Source organism: Amblyraja radiata, chromosome 4, assembly GCF_010909765.2.
Source record: "Amblyraja radiata isolate CabotCenter1 chromosome 4, sAmbRad1.1.pri, whole genome shotgun sequence".
NCBI classification, from domain to species: domain Eukaryota; kingdom Metazoa; phylum Chordata; class Chondrichthyes; order Rajiformes; family Rajidae; genus Amblyraja; species Amblyraja radiata.
The window spans coordinates 74,110,555-74,128,068 of NC_045959.1; the positions used below are offsets into that span (position 1 = coordinate 74,110,555).

Sequence of the window (17,514 nt, forward strand, 5' to 3'; positions counted from 1 at the left end):
CCTGGAGTAACTCTTGCTTCTGGTTTCCTGGTCCTCCAAAAATATTCTAAATGGAATTAAAACGGGAGGTGGTGGAGGGCTGAATAATAACAGCCTATTGCATTTTATCTGTTTATTTATTGTGTATATATATATATATATATGGTCTATGGTATATAAACACACTGAACATTTATCTCCTGTTCTGTATTATGTTTATATATTCTGTTGTGCTGCAGCAAGCAAGAATTTCATTGTCCTATCTGGGACACATGGCAATAAAATTCTCTTGACTCTTGACTTGGACTTAAGCAAAAAAGGGTTCTTGGGGAAAAAAAGTGCTACCTTAAATTTAGTTGCGTCTGGTTGGGTAACTATGGTAGGGCGAAGACTATTCCATTCTTTAATTGTGCAGGGGAACTCCATGGAGCAGCCAGCATCTCTGGATAGAAGAAATTGGGTGACGTTTCGGGTAGAGACCCTTCTTTAGATTTCCTCTGGCTTTAGTGTTTTTAGTTTAATTTAAAGATACAGCGTGGAAACAGGCCCTTCGGCCCGAGTGCACGCCGACCACCGATCACCCATACACTAGTTCTATCCCACACATTAGCGATGTAAGTCAAGAGTGTTTGATTCTCTTGCGTTCCAGTTGGAACAATGACATCCATACTTGCAGCGGCACACCAGAATATGTAAACATAGTACTCTGTAAACAATGTTATAAACGAGAAAACAAATCAGTGTATATTTATATATGAATATATAACTCTATAAATATATAAATGTCTGTGTCTGTGTTCAAGAAGGAACTGCAGATGCTGGAAAATCGAAGGTAGACAAAAGTGCTGGAGAAACTCAGCGGGTGCGGCAGCATCTATGGAGCGAAGGAAATAGGCAATGTTTCGGCCAGAAACGTTGCCTTTTTCCTTCGCTCCATAGATGCTGCCGCACCCGTTGAGTTTCTCCAGCACTTTTGTCTACCTTGTGTCTGTCTGCGTCTGTGTAAAATATATACACACACACACACAATTTCCCTCTTTGGATTTAAAAAAGTTCTATCGTATAGTAGTGTGTGTGTAGGAAGGAACTGCAGATGCTGGTTTACACTGAAGATAGACACAAAAAGCTAGAGTAACTCAACAGGTCAGACAGAATCTCTGGACAAAAGGAAAATATTACGTTTTGGGTTGGGTCTGAGAAAGGTTCCTGCACACCTTGGGAATGTGGAAGGAAACAAGAGCACCCGGAGAAAACCCATGTGATCAAAGGGAAAATGAGCAAACTCCATACAGACAGCACCCAGATTCAGGATCAATTCCAGGTCTCTGGCACTTTTAGGCAGCAACTTTATGGCCAATGTACTGCCCCATAGTTTTGAACTGAATTAAAACATACAGTAGCTGTAAAGGGGGACATAGCGTCACTTAGAGATTTAAAACTGAAAATGAATAGTTTCTTTTTTTTTTAGTAACCAAGGTTACGTATAATTTTATGTGTGTTGGAAAACAAAATATAGTGGTACAGCTGGTGGACTTGCTGCCTCACACGCCAGAGATCTGTATTCGATCCTTCCTCGGGCACTGTCTGTGTTGAAGTTGCACATTCTCCCTGCAAGCGTGTGGGTTTCCTCCCACATCCCAAAGACCCATTGGCTTTGTAGGTTAACTTGTCTCTGTAAAATTGCCCATAATGTGTAGGGAGTGGGTGAGGAAAGTGCGATAACAGAACTTGTGTGAATTGGTAGACAAAAATGCTGGAGAAATTCAGTGGGTGAGGCAGCATTTATGGAGCAAAGGAAATAGACAACGTTTCAGGTCGAGACCCTTCTTCAGACTGATGTGAGGGTGGGTGGGCAGAAAGAAGAAAGGAAAATGCGGAGACAGTGGGCTGAGGAAGAGCTGGGAAGGGGATGAGAAAGCAGGGACTACCTGAAACTGGAGAAGTCAACGTTCATACCGCTGGGGTGTAAACTGCCCAAGCAAAATATGAAGTGCTGCTCCTCCAATTGCGGTGGGCCTCACCCTGGCCATGGACGAGACCCAGGACAAAAAGGTCCGATTCAGAATGGGAGGGGGAGTTGAAGTGCTGAGCCACCGGGAAATCAGGTTGGTTATTGTGAACTGAGTGGAGGTGTCATGCAAAGCGATCGCCAAGCCTGCGCTTGGTCTCACCGAGGTTGATCATACGCTGAATAATCCAACCACATTTTTGTTTGGAAGTGGGAAGAAATAATAGAAATTGCATTCATTGCAACGTGTAAAAAGAGTTGAGATACTGTATTATAATTTTGCTGCATGTCATTGTGGTATATATCATGTTTAAGAAGGAACTGCAGATGCTGGAAAATCGAAGGTAGACAAATGTGCTGGAGAAACTCAGCGGGTGAGGCTGCATCTATGGAGCAAAGGAAATAGGCAACGTTTCGGGCCAAAGCCCTTCTGCAGACTATATATCATGTCTTGATTGGTGAATATGTTTAGTTTGTGTCTTTGAAGTAGAAATAATATGTGAATGCTTCATTGAGCATAATCCCGACTGGTAACTACGCACTTCGTCCGAGCACATTATCGCACCTATTATTTTTCACCAGAGATGTTGTCAGGTCTGCTGATTTACTGTGCCAGTTATAATGTTTGTGACAAAGACCCATCATTTATTTATTTGCTTCTGTACTCCACAATTTGAGATTTGTAAGATAAAAATTCACATGTGGTTAATGTGCACATTGTCAGATTTAAAAAAAGGTCATTTTCATACATTTTGGTTTCACCATGAAGAAATTACTGCAGTGTTTATACATAGTCCCCCCCCATCTCAAGGCACCATAATGTTTGTAACACAGCAATGTCATGTAAATGAAAGTAGTCATGTTTAATGTTTTGTTGCATATCCTTTGCATGCAATGACTGCTTTAAGTCTATGATTCATGGACATCACCAGTTGCTGGGTGTCTTCTCTGGTGAAGCTCTGCCAGGCCTGTATTGCAGCCATCTTTAGCTTATGCTTGTTTTGGGGGCTAGTCCCCTTCAGCTTTCTCTTCAGCATATAAAAGGCATGCTCAATTGGGTTCAGATCGGGTGATTTGACTTGGCCACTCAAGAATTGACCATTTTTTAGCTTTGAAAAACTCCTTTGTTGCTTTAGCAGTATGTTTGGGATCATTGTCTTGCTGTAGAATGAACCGCCAGCCAATGAGTTTTGAGGCATTTGTTTGAACTTGAGCAGATAGGATGTGTCTATACACTTCAGAATTCATTACGCTACTACCATCAGCAGTTGTATCATCAGTGAAGATAAGTGAGCCAGTACCTTCAGCAGCCATGCATGCCCAGGCCATAACACCCCACCACCGTGTTTCACAGATGAGGTGATGTGCTTTGGATCTTGGGCAGCTCTCCTCCATACTTTGCTGCCATCACTCTGATATATGTTTATCTTAGTCTCATCTGTCCACAAAACCTTTTACGAACTATGGCTGCTCTTTTAAGTACTTCTTGGCAAACTGTAAACCGGCCATCGTATTTTTGCGGCTAACCAGTGGTTTGCATCTTGCAGTGTAGCCTCTGTATTCTGTTCATTAAGTCTATTGCGCACAGTGGTCATTGACAACTCCACACCTGAAGAGTGTTTCTGATCTGTCAGACTGGCGTTTGGGTTTTTTTCTTTATTATAGAGTAATTCTTCTGTCATCAGCTGTGGAGGTCTTCCTCGGGTGCCAATCCCTTTGCGATTAGTAAGCTCACCAGTGCTCTTTCTTCTTAATGATGTTCCGAACAGTTGATTTTGGTACGCCTAAGGTTTGGCTGATGTCTCTAACAGTTTTATTCTTGTTTTTCAGTCTCAGAATGGCTTCTTTGACTTTCATTGGCACAACTTTGGTCCTCATGTTGATAAACAGTAATAAAAGTTTCCAAAGGTGATGGACAGACTGGAGGAAAGACTAGGTGCTGCGAGCTCTCTAAAACCTGCATTAAGGAGGCAATTAAACACACCTGAACAATTACAGGCACCTGTGAAGCCATGTATCCCAAACATTATGGTGCCCTGAAATGGGGGGGGGGGGACTGTATAAACACAGCTGTAATTTCTACATCAGGGCAACCATGTTCTGCATAGGGGCCAAGACGCATGTCTGTGAACGGATGGCGGGCCATGTCGATCACGTGTACATATGGATCCCGCCCCCATCCCGCCCCGGATGGCAGGCATCAAATCACGTATTCACCAAGATCCCGCCCCTTTGAGGACGCCACCCGGAGCACTGGCCCCTAGTTACGGGCGCTTGCGAACATGGTGTACTTATGGACCATTGCCTTGGCTCTGTCCTGAAAGCAGTGGCTCCAATACTCAAACTCACTTGTCACCGGCCTATTGACAACCCCGATCCCGACAGTGTGGTCCAGACACAGAAGGTGCGCGGCCATGCCGGCTGCTTTGCGCAGGATGCAGTTCAGCCAGGGCTTGATGCTCGGCGGCACTCAGCACTCAGCCGTGCTCGGCACTGCTTGGCGGTTCCGCCATTGCGGATATTAGCGTAGGCGTCCTTGCCTCACTGCGCCTGGGCGCCGTGGCCTCGGGCCCGGGAGGTACCGGAGATGACGGAAGTCTGCGGGCCGGATGATTTTGGGTTACGGGCAGCATTCGGCCCGGGGGCCGTAGGTTAGCGATCCCTGTTCTACATGGTGAAACCAAAATGTGTAAAAATACCCTTTAATAAAATCTGATAATGTGCACTTTAACATGTGATTTTTTTCTATTACAAATCTCAAATTGTGGAGTACAGAGGCAAATCAATAAATGATGGGTCTTTGGCCCAAATATTATGGAGGGCACTGTACTCCAGCATTTTGTGTCTAGCCTCAAAATCATTCCCACTGCATGGAGACTAACCTAGCCATTACATTGGATACCCATTACTTCATCAACACCACTTTCATAATCTGCAACTCATCTCATTTACAACCCATAGTCTCCTGTGAAATAACATTTGCATTGGACATATATCTTGATGTCTGCTCTGTCACAGAAATAAGACACATTTTAGATACCTATAGGTAGCATTCATCATCATACATCGCCTTGGTTTGAATACCATCTGCCACTTTCAGCCCTTCCCCGATCATTATCAGAAATGCTCAACATCTCCCTTTGAATTCTACAGAAATGACTGGCCTTATTTCACTCACTTTAGAAAGATCTAAAACCAATGAATGGATGCCTAATTATGAGTGATTTTAATCATAATATTGTTACTTGTTCCCTTCTACACAGAAACCTGGAATAGCACAATTCTAAGAACTAATATTTTTTGCACATTGCTTACACAGTGAAGTTCTGGTATTAACTGATGATGAAAAATTCTCACTAGCCAAGACTATGCTATGACTGGAAAAATGTCAATGTAAGCAAAAATGAATGTAAAACAGAAAGAAGCCACCTCAAGCTTGATATGTTCAGTAGAAATAAGCAAATGATTTATATTTCCCCTCTCCTACAATCTGACATTTCAAACACAGGTTGACAGAAAAAGTGAATAGCATAATGGAGCTGAAAATAAGTCACCAAAAAATGATTTTTTTTTTTTTTTTAATATAAATTGCAAGAAACAAGAATACAACTGTTTGATATGAATATTCCAAAGAAGAATATATCGTATTAATGAATTACAGGATAGATGAAAGGTTACATTGGCAAGGATTGGAACAAAAATAATGAATTCATCTGATGATCAAGATGCAGTAGATGGAATATGAAAGCATACTGGCTCAACATCATTCTTATGATAAGAAAACATAGGTTTTCTATGGAGGCAAAAAATAACATTCTAGGTACAGACTATGCCAGTCATTTGGTTTGAGTCTACGATGCCACTTGGACAATAGAAAAAGCCTAGAAAAGGCACATATATACCAACTAAAACACAAACAGCATAAAATTAAAATCACTTCACAACTCCAACTCCAATATTAACTGTTGGCCACCAGTGCACAGCTTATTTTTCATTTATAACATACAGAATTAGTATGTTGTACCAAGACTTTATAGTGAAGCTAATAATACTTGATCTGGTAAGTCAATTGTAATGATTGATTTTTTGAATAAAAATGTACACTATGATGCAAGGAAATCTTTAAGGTAAAAGCATGAAATATTTACATATTCTGCTCATTAAATTCTGCTCACAGCAACAGGTTATTTGTGTAATCAAGCCTAATTAGCTAATTGAGGAACTGTCCGATTTCTTTCAAAATAGTCCTTGAATAAAGCCCGATTTTAAACACCACCTGCAAAATAAAGGGATAAATAAAATAGAGGACTTCTCTCCTCAAATTTAATAGCTTAAGAGTTCAATAACCTGTGACAATTGCCACTACTAACTTTGCACGGAGTGAACAGCTACCATTTTTTTAAACACTGTAATTCTACTACAACAGAGAATGTCTGGTTCTTAGCCAAATTATCAGGCACAGAGTGGTTGTGTCAAGGGATTTTTTTTTGTTGACAGTCAAATACACATAATTTAAACCAATTTCAAAGTTTCTCTTAGAGTTCCTCTAAATTCAGACATGACCTTGAGTCAACCAGCAAAAAACAGGTTATCATTTTTTTTTTCTTAATCTGGTGGAGAAGAGCACAAATTTCTTTCGAAATAAATTGACATATTATGTGCTCTGCTTTTCCAACTTAGACAAGTGCAAGGAATTTGAATACATTGGTATCAACTACATAAACAGATACATTAATCTTAACCCTGTAACATTATCCCAGAAAAGGTGAGAGAAAGAACTGCAGATGCTGGATAAAATCAAAGGTAGAGACAAATAGCTGGAGTAACTCAGCGGGTGAGGCAGCATCTACAGAGAGAAGGAATGGGTGACTTTTCAGGTCGAGACCCTTCTTCAGAAACTATTTGGTGATATTGGAATATTCAATGTAAATACAATTTTCCTTCCAAAAGAAACTAACATAACTAAAAATAGGAATCACAATCCTTACGAATGGCCACTAACTTTTTCTGACAATGTTTCTGACATACTTCTGAAGTTATCCATTCCTGGCACAGAAGCTCCAAAGTGATTAAAGATAGAACTAAGCTTGTTTGTATGGCAGAGAATAGAAAATTACAAACGTTTGCACACTATGAAATATATATTAAACATTACAGTATACTAATAGGGAATTAAATACACTGGACTTTTAATGGTCATAAGATTTTTGAAAACCGACTCAATGCAAGCTTGCACGGCGGATGGAAATGCTACAAACATTATCTCATAACAGCCTCTAGTACAAATCCACTCGTATAATTCAACGAACCGTATACTAACAAATGTCAATTGCGATTGACCATTAGATAGTTCATGCCTTTGCCCGCTTCTGTTTTAATACAAAGGTACAGCTGGGTCTAATCCACCTGGCGCTACGTGGACTACCCGCTTACTATTTTTTAAAAACCTGTTGCCCTCCAAACCGCCTGCCTGCCCCTCTGACAGTTTCTCCCAGGAGCTCCTCCACCGTTTCCAATTCATGAACCTTCCTTTAAAGGACACTACGTTTGGTGCAGCAGTGGTCACTCACCTGCTAGGCCCGGCCCTTGCCTCGACGCCGAGGCATTTACGTGGCTGCAGACTCCACCCGTCACGCGCCGGCCCGCCCGCCGGCCGCTCGCTCGCCGCTCCAGCGGGAAGCTTGGGCAGCCGGACATTTCCGGCGGAGGGACCCGACCAGCCGACCTCACTCACCGGAAGTACCTCAAAGTCTTTGCCCCCTCGTTTGTCCTGCCCCCAACTCTCTTTTTCCAGCTTTGAAGGAAGGTCCCGACCCGGAAAGTCGCCCATCCGCCCATCCATTCCCGCCACGGATACTGCCTGACCCCCATTGAGCTCCTCCGGAGCGTAGTGTTGTGATTGAGGAGGTGAAAGGGGTGGGGAAGCGAGAGGAGGTTGCACAGGTTGACCTCACTTGGCGGAAGTTGTGGCTGTCTGTGTGGAAGTGTAGCTGAGATGCGATGCACCATGTGCGAGAACTGGAGCACTGTGGCGGAGATCTTCCTCTTCTTGGAAGGTTTCGGCGCTGAAGCGGAGCAGATCCGGTGCATCTGTAGCAGGGCCTTTGTGCAGTAAGTCTGTGGCGTCGTTTTGTGCTGGAATTGGAGTAGGGTGGGTCGGTGTTATTAACCTCTTGTGATGCAGTAAAATGGATCAGAGTAATAGCTTTGCACGCACAAGGAACTGCAGATGCTGGATTACAAACAAAAAAATACATACCGCGTTGAAGTAGCTCAGCAGGTCAGGCAGCATCTCTGGAGAACATGGATATGTGACATTTCAGGTCCGGAAAAGGGTCCCAGTCCGAAACGTCACCTGTCCATTCCTTCCACAAAATTGTAGAAAGGGACTGAAGATGCTGGTTTAAACCGAAGATAGACACAAAATGCTGGAGTAACTCAGCGGGACAAGCAGCATCTCTGGGGAGAAGGAATGGGCGACGTTTCGGGTCGAGACCAGACTGAAGAAGGGTCGAGACCCGAAACGTCATCCATTCCTCTCTAGAGATGCTGCCTGTCCCACTGAGTTACTCTAGCACTGTATTTTAATACTTTTGTAAGTTACATTTTCTAGTAATTGGAACAGAAGCAATTGTTTGGATACCAAAAAAAGAGTGTTTTATCAACATTGTCAATGACGTTCAAAGGAAGATTTAAATGATTTGACTCGATACCCAAATAAAATATATTGTGCCTGGAGATGTCAGTATCTCATGTACTGCAGATCCAAAGCAATCACGATGCCTTCATCAAAAGAACATTGAATTTGGTGTCATAGGGCTGTACGGCACAGAAACAGACCCTTTGGCCCACCTTATCCGTCCCAACAAAGTTGGCGTATTGGTCATTTGCCCCTTTATCCATCTGGTCTTCCTATTCACATATCTGTCAAATGTCCTTCAGAAGTTGTAATTGTATCTGCTTCTATAGTATCTTCTGGTAGCTCATCCCCAAAACAGACAATCCTCTAAGTGAAAAAGTTGCATCTGAGCTCCCTGTTAAATCTCCTTTCCCCTTAAGCCTCTGATCTCTACTCTGGAGTAAAAAATAGTGGAACATCGTACCATCGTTTAGAGGCATGGAACTCGTACCTTTTACCAAACACACGCCACTTTCCTTCCCCTTTCTGATTCAACAGCAAAATGCTAAATTACTGTTTTCAGTAGACTTAAATTTGTTCCTGCGTGTGTTGTGTGAAGTCGAACCCCAACCTTCCCTCAACTATTGACATTTTATTTGCTGCAGTGTTTGCTGAACTAATTCAATTCGGTAGGGGAAAAATTCCAGATAAAGTTCCTTTTTTTAAAAAAAACAGTTAATTTGCACTATCAGCAAAAAGTATTAAAGGGACAGATGGGTAAAATAAAAATATTCCGATTTTACTGTTTTTATTTGATTAGATAACTGCTTTGGGGAGGTGATGCAAAAAAGTTACAGCTTTACGTGTACATTAAGTGCTTGTTCAGATCATCTCTGAATGACATTTTCTAGAAAAGATCAAATCAGTGTATTGTGGAACTGTAGCCTCAACTGTTGCCTCAAATATTCTAACCACAGTGAGACAAAGCCATCATTATATATCCCTTTTCAATTGTTTTGAGACTGCTTACAAGCTCTTGTCTTTTTTATAAATGGATTCCTTTAATCTCGGCTCTCCCATGGTTCCAATTTTTCCATCATCTTTTCACAATTAACACGCAAGTGTTCTTGCACAGCGAAAACATGGAGACTGCGACTGGTATTGGTTATAGATATATGTACCACCAGATCTTATTTGATATGTCTAACTAGCCTAGAGGGCTAGTTAGATTTTATTTTATAAAGTGCCTCGTGACAACGATAACTTCTGGATATAATACAGTACATCTAATTATGAGAATTCCAAAGAAGTTCAGAGTGACTGTTGTTAGCATTGTTACAATCATTTACATCAGATGACTACTTCAGATTTGACCTGTCCAGTTTGGCTTGGCAATCTTCTGTTTTACTGGTGCCAGAAAACCCATTGTGGCCGTTGTTTTATTTATGTATTAAGTAAATAGTGTTTGTTACTCTAAAATACGAGTTTTAACCAAGCATTTTGATTTTAAAAAATAGTGTTAGAGGTTTGTTTAACTTGGTTTTGGCAATGAGGTATTAAAAGTAAAAATGAAAGAATGAACGTAACGGTGATTTTGACCATTTAGTTGCATTTACTTTGCATGTTTATCCAACCTTAATCTTTGCAAAAAAAATCATGAGAGGTGAATAAAAAACTGTTCATTGTTACTTATTACTATGGTTACAATCTGGTGATGAATCAGAAATGTTACCATTTCACAATCATAATCACAATAATACTTTATTAGCCAAGTATGTTTTGCAGCATACGCGGAATTTCATTTGCCAAGTCAGTTATACAAATAGAAAGCAACGGAACACAAAATACGTTTAACATAAACATCCACCACAGTGACTCCTCCACATTCCTCACTGTGATGGAAGGTGAAAAAAAAGTTCAAATCTCTTCCCTTCTTTGCTCTCCCGCGGTCGGGGGCCTCGAGCCCTCCGTTGATGGGACGAATTTGACTCCAGTAGCCGGCGGCGTTTGGGCCCTCCGCATCGGGATGATCTGATCCTGCATCGGGGTGATGTCAGCCCCCCTGCGCCAGCGATCGGACCCCGCGTCGGTGCTGGTCGACCCTCTGCGTCATTGGAGCTTACCGACTCGGCCTCTCCCGAGACTGCGAGCTCTTGATGGTAAAGTCCGTAGGCCGCGGTTGGAGCGATCCCAGGCAAGGGATCAGCTCAGATGTTTGAGACCGCACCCCGCGGTGGGGCTCAAAGTCCGTCCGAGGAGGCCTCCGGCTCCAAGATGTTAGGCTGCAGAGCGACCGGAGATACGATCCGGAAAACAATCGTATCTCCGGCAAGGTAAGAAACTGAAATATCTCACTGGCTCTCTTCCATATATCTTGGTCCCAGAAGTCAGATCTATTATCATGAGAATAAACTCTCTGAAAGTAACTGGCCTGGATGTGTTCTTAAGATGTGTGCCACTCAACTGACAGCAGTTTTCACCAAACTCTTCAACTTCTTGCTTCAACAGTCTATTGTTCCCATCTGCTTCAAGGAAACCTCCACCATTCCAGTCCTCAAGATAAGTAAAGTGATCTGTCTCAATGACTACCGCCCAGTAGCAGAACCTCCCTCTTCCTCAACCACCCAGATAATATAGATCCCTTGTAAATTAGTGTACTAGAAAAATAGGTCTGGAGGATCCCATCTCTCTTACATTATATGTAGCTCTCGATCACCTGAAAAAAACCACAATACCAAATAAACTCATTTTTAAACTTCTGGACTTTGGCTTTGGTGTCCATCTGGAACTTGCTTCTGGACCTCCAGACTTAGAGATACAGCGTGGAAACAGGCCCTTCAGCCCAATGAGTCCGCACCGACCAGTAATCTTCACATACAGGTGCACAACCTTTTATCCGAAATTCCAAATAACGAAAAGCTCTGAATAGCGGACATTTTTTCGGTCCTTGAAGAAAGGTCATTGAAGACGTTCACCGAGGGCGGCCCGCAGAGGTGACAGCGGAACCTCCGGTCGGTCCTCGAAGAAAAGGGAACTAAATCCCCATTCATAAAAGAGAAGGTGAGGGTATATTGCGCGGGAGGGTTAATAATTGACAATCTGCTGCTGACTGCCCGCTGAGTTAAAAAGTTCCCACGGTAGACTCACGATACACAGTGTATCGTGAGTCTTGCGTGGGAACTTTTTAACTCAGCGGGCAGGCAGCAGCAGATTGTCGCTCCCTTCAGTTTCACCCCACCTACACCCCTCTGCTTCCCGACCATGTGTGTGACCCCTTCCCTCCCCTCTTCAGCTCCCCGCCCATTGCACCGACGCGGGGGCTTTGCACGGTCTTCATGTCGGCGATGCCAGCAGGTCAGTGCCAGTCACCGGAGACATCAGGAGCAACGGGACACCGACCCCCAGGCCCACTGCAAGCACGGAGATCCCAGAGACCCACAGCCAGCAGCAGCCCAGCCCCGTTCCAACTCCAGAGGAACACGCTCCCCTTAGGGACAGAAGCTGATGGTGTGCAAGGTACGTCTTGTTCTTGGGGTTGCGGATGAGGGGGCGCAGCTCGGGCTATGACATCTCCGGCCACCCCCCTGTACAGGAGCTGAGACTGGGAACTGTACTGCCCTTGCAGGAGAGTGGGGTTGTTTGCAGTTGCAGAGGGAGGGGGCAAGGGCGGTACAGTTCCCAGTCTCAGCTCCTGTCCAGGGGGGTGGCCGGAGACGTCAGGACCAACGGGACACCGACTGCAAGCACGGAGATCCCAGAGACTCACAGCCAGCAGCAACTCTAGCCCAGCCCCGCTCCAACTCCAGAGGAACCCGGGTTGCGGATGAGGGGGCGCAGCTCGGGCTGTGGGCGAACTGCCACTTGTCGCTGTAGCGGCCCATCGGGGAGCGGGTTCCTGTTGGTCCTGACGTCTCCGGCCACCCCCCTGGACAGGAGCTGAGAGACGTCAGGACCACCAGAAGCCGCTCCCCGATGGGGCGCTACGGCGACAAGTGGCAGTTCGCCCACAGCCCGAGCTGCGCCCCCTCACCAGGACACCGACCCCCAGGCCCACTGCAAGCACGGAGATCCCAGATCAGCAACTCCAGCCCAGCCCCGCTCCAACACCAGAGGAACACGCAGTAGGGGCAGAAGCTGATGGTGTGCAAGGTACGTCTTGTTCTTGGAGTGGCGCAGCTCGGGCTGTGGGCGAACTGCCACTTGTCGCCGTAGCGGCCCATCGGGGAGCGGATTCCTCTGGAGTTGGAGGGACAGGGAGACACAGCGGCTTTTGAGAATGGTGGGCAATCACTTCCAAAGTTCTGCCCACACAGTCAGTACACCTCTCCTACACTTGTCTCCCGCACTAAGATCATCTCGCAGAGAATGATCCCAGCCTAACCCTCCCTATTCTCCTATTCTGCAAGAAAAAACTACATTGAAGACTCAAACTCGCGATCGAGTAACTGCCGGGATCGAGGCGTAAACTCGCGACCTTGCGGATATGAGCCGAGCACTCTACCACTGAGCCAGCCGTTCAAATCTACGCTAAAAATCTTCCAATCCGAAAGCCGAAAAATTCCGAATTATGAAAAGTTTCTGGTCCTAAGGCTTTCGGATAAAAGGTTGTGCACCTGTATTAACACTATCTTACACACACTAGGGACAATTCAATTTGCACTTATACCAAGGTAATTAACCTACAAACCTCTACATCTTTGGAATGTGGGAGGAAACTGAGAATCTGGGAGAAATCCTACGCGGTCACGGGGAGAATGTACAAAACCCGTACAGACAGCACCTGTAGTAGGAATCGAACCCGAGTCTCTGGTGCTGCAAGCGCTGTTAGGCAACATCTCTTCTGCTGCACCACACAGGCTGGCGGAACTCCGTCAGTTAGAATTGGTCACAACATCTTCTCCACCCTGACTCAACATTGGTCCTTCTCGGGGTCGTGTGCTCTACTAGCTGTACAGCCATGATTGTGTAGCCAGGTACAGCATCAACACAGTCTTTATGTTTGTTGATAATGTCACTCCTGTAGACCAGATCATCAACAATGATGAGATGGAGTGCAAGGTGGAGATTAGAAATCTTGTGTCTTGGTGAAGTACAACAACATAGCCCTGAAGGTCAGCAAGACAAAGGATTTGGTTGTTAACTTAAGGAAGTGGGGGTCAAGGACATCCCTGTGCTCATTAGCGGAGCTGTTGCAGAGATGGTTGACAGCTTCAAGTTCTGTAGCATCCATATTACCAACAACATAATTTGCTCCTTTCACGCTGATGGGTGATCAATACATGGCATCATATGTGCAATAGAAAATATTCTGAAGGGCTGCATCTCATCTTGCTGTGGCACCTATTCTGCTTTTTGATCTGCAGAGAGTGGTAAACACCAGTCTATTACAGGCTCCACCCTTCCTTCCATTCGGTTCGTCTTTGCAGTGCGTTGCATTAGGAAGGCTGAAAGTATCGTCAAGGAAGTATGCCACCCTGGCCATTCCCTTATCTCTTTTTCCTTCTGAGGGAAGGTCAAGGAGCTTGAAAGCCTGATGTCAAGACCTAAGAACAACTTCTTCCCCACTGCTATTATACTCCTGAACCTGTCACCATTTACCACTCTGTTCCCAGAGGCACTGTCACAAAGTCTTACTCTTAACTACCTCATTTGTTTATCTGTTGATTGTGTTTCAGTATTTCTTTTGCACAACTTCAGAGTGCATTACAATCTTTACAGCATTCTGCTGTTTTGCATTTGTCATCGTATTTATTGTCGTATCATACCATGTATACTGTTTATTCTGTTAGCCTAAAGTGAACAAGGAATTTATTACACCCTTGTGTGTATCTCAGTAAACTAATCTGAATTCCATGTTGAAAACATAGCCTGCATTTATTCCCCTTGGTAACTTTTATGATCACCTTGCCCACTTAATGTAGTCAGTAAAAATGTATTTGGGGCGTGAATGCATTGGAATTGTAGTTGAAATAAATAAAATTGCAATTCTGATCTTCCAATGACTGCCGTGCCTGTTCAGCATCCCCTCCTGGTCTGTGAAATCAATCCTGCATTGCTTGAACGCCTATTTCTGGGTTGATATTCCAAAAACCTTTCATTCCTACACTATGCAACCCCCACCCCCAAACACCTCAGCTTTCATAAAGTTCATCCAATTGTGGATGAATCCATCCCTATAAAGAGTGATGACTATGAGCATGGTGTTTGTTTTAATATTCCTTACAGAAAGTTTCTGCTTTGGTCATAGTTACTACCATGCCACAAACTGTCAGAGTGGACAAATCAATGTTTTGTCTGTTAACAAACCTGCTACATATGATAAGACTCTGAACTTTGAGTGCCTAAGAACAGTAATCAGAGCCGTATTCTGAACATTTTCATTTATAGACAATACACAATAGGTGCAGGAGTAGGCCACTCTGCCCTTTGAGCCAGCTCCGCCATTCAATGTGATCATGGCTGATCATCCCCAATCAGTACCCCGTTCCTGCCTTCTCCCCATATCCCCTGACTGCTATTTTTAGAGCCCTATCTAGCTCTCTCTTGAAAGCATCCAGAGAACCTGCCTCCACCGCCCTCTGAGGCAGAGAATTCCACAGACTCACAACGCTCTGTGAGAAAAAGTGTTTCCTCGTCTCCGTTCTAAAAGGCTTACACCTTATTCTTAAACTGTGGCCCCTGGTTCTGGACTCCCCCAACATCGGGAACATGTTTCCTGCCTCTAGCGTGTCCAAACCCTTAACAATCTTATATGTATTCAAGATGGCGGCGCTGGCTTAACAGCTGCGGCCCACCTGCAGTCCGTCTGTTTTTTTATTTCGTTTTGTTCTTTGTCATGTCTTAGTTAATTTTGTTTTATTAAGTTGTGTATGTGTGTGGGTGGGGTGGGTGAAACATGCTTTGGTCTCTTCCTTCGGGGGATGCGACTTTTTCTTCGGTCGTATTCCCCGTCTCCGGCTGCGCTGAGGCCTAATGGCGGAGCTGGCGGCACCGAAGCTGTAGCAGCAACAGCAGCGGCAGCGGTGACCCGGCTCGGCCCTGGAGCGGTGGCGGCGGCAGCAGTGGCAGCGGAGACCCGGCTCGGCCCTGGAGCGGTGGCGGCGGCAGCAGCGGCAGCGGAGACCCGGCTCGGCCCTGGAGCGGTGGCGGCGGCAGCGGCAGCAGCGGAGACCTGACTCGGCACTGAAGCTGTGGCGGCGGCAGCGGCAGCAGCGGAGACCTGACTCGGCACCGAAGCTGTGGCGGCGGCAGCGGCGGCGGAGGAGACCCGGCTCGGCACCGGGGCTGTGGCGGCGGCGGTGGCAGCGGCGGAGGCCCGGCTCGGCCCTGGAGTTGTAGCGGGGGCGGCGGCAGCAGCGGAGACCCGGCTCGGCACCGAAGCTGTGGCGGCGGCAGCGGCAGCGGCGGCGGCGGAGACCCGACTCGGCCCTGGAGTTGTGGCGGAGGCAGCAACAGCAGCGGAGTTTGAACCGTCGCCTCGGCGCAGAGGGAGAACAAAGGGGGAAGAGACAGAGACTTTAAGATTTTTGCCTTCCACCACAGTGAGGAGGTGTTTGGTGAACTCACTGTGGTGGATGTTAAATTTGTGTTGATTGTGTGTTTTTGCCATTTTTTAAATTATATGTATGACTGCAGGGAAACAAAATTTCGTTCAGACCGAAAGGTCTGAATGACAATAAACCGAATCTAATCTAATCTAATCTAATCTAATGTTTCAATTAGATTCCCTCTCATCCTTCTAAACTCCAGAGTGTACAAGCCCAGCTGCTCCATTCTTTCAGCATATGACAGTCCCGCCATCCCGGGAATTAACCTTGTAAACCTACGCTGCACTCCCTCAATTGCAAGAATGTCCTTCCTCAAATTCCCCAAAACTGCACACAATACTCCAGGTGTGGTCTCACTAGGGCTCTGTACAACTGCAGAAGGACCTCTTTGCTCCTATATTCGATTCCTCTTGTTATAAAGGCCAACATGCCATTCGCTTTCTTCACTGCCTGCTGTACCTGCATGCTTACTTTCATAGACTGATGAACAAGGACCCCCAGATCCCGTTGTACTTCCCCTTTTCCCAACTTGAAGCCATTTATATTGCTATTTTCAGGATATTGGTTTTCATCTCATCCCTCTGTTACTTGAACATAATCTATCTTCTATCTATACTATTACTAAAACTCATCTTGACCAATTTTTGCTGTTTGCTTTTTTTTTTTTTAAATTGCGCAAAAACGGTACCCTTTATCGCCAGGATAAAGGGTACTCAGCGTTCTCCTCTCCTCCAAGTGTACCAAGTTTTGTTCCGATCGGTGGAAGATTTCAAAAGTTATGAAGGTTTAAAAAATCGTGAGATCAGCGGATTGGTCTTCTCGCCTGTCAATCACCATGAAGGTAATGCCCCTTCTGGCACCCGCTGGAGAATAAAGCCCCGGAGGCAGGGCCGAGTCCACGTGCTGATTGAGTCCGCAAGAGTGTAGTTGGGAAAGTCGCTGTGTGGAGTCGGGTAAGTCGCTGTGTGGAGTCGGGAAAGTCGTTGTGTGGAATCGGGGAAAGTCGCTGTGTGGTGCCGCGGCCGGTGGCTGCTGAGTGGAGTCCCTCCTCCCCTCACACATCCCCCCTACCCCCTCCCCCTTGCCCCCTCCCCCTCCTCCCCACACGCACCCCCTCCCCCTCCTCCCCACACCCCCCACACACCACACACCCCTTCCCCGCGCCATCCCCCCCACCCCCCTGCTACCCCCCTCCCCCACGCCCCCCCCCTCCCCCACACCACCACCCCTCACGCCACCCCCCTCTCCCAAGCCACCCCCTCTCCCACGCCACCCCCCTCCCCCACACCAACCCCCCTCCCCATACCACCCTCCCTCCCCCACACCATGGTAGAATATTGCATTGGGGAATGGGTTGCATT

At 45.7% G+C, this 17,514-nt stretch overlaps 2 protein-coding genes across 4 annotated transcripts in view; one reads left to right on the forward strand and one right to left on the reverse strand.

Moving 5' to 3' along the window:
* Positions 1-7,718, reverse strand: part of tmem68 (transmembrane protein 68) — a 46,702-nt gene extending 38,984 nt beyond the window's left edge. For both annotated transcript variants that reach the window (XM_033019741.1, XM_033019742.1), the window contains exon 1: positions 7,558-7,718. The gene's annotated coding sequence lies outside the window, so the exon portion shown is untranslated. The remainder of the gene's footprint in view (positions 1-7,557) is intronic.
* A 224-nt stretch (positions 7,719-7,942) lies between these two features.
* tgs1 (trimethylguanosine synthase 1) overlaps positions 7,943-17,514 on the forward strand; it is a 65,218-nt gene continuing 55,646 nt past the window's right edge. The window contains exon 1 of one of the 2 annotated variants that reach the window (XM_033019740.1): positions 7,943-8,098. In XM_033019740.1, coding sequence (XP_032875631.1) covers positions 7,983-8,098 — 116 coding nt within the window. In that variant the 5' untranslated portion in view covers positions 7,943-7,982. The remainder of the gene's footprint in view (positions 8,099-17,514) is intronic. The other variant, XM_033019739.1, reaches the window with a different exon arrangement.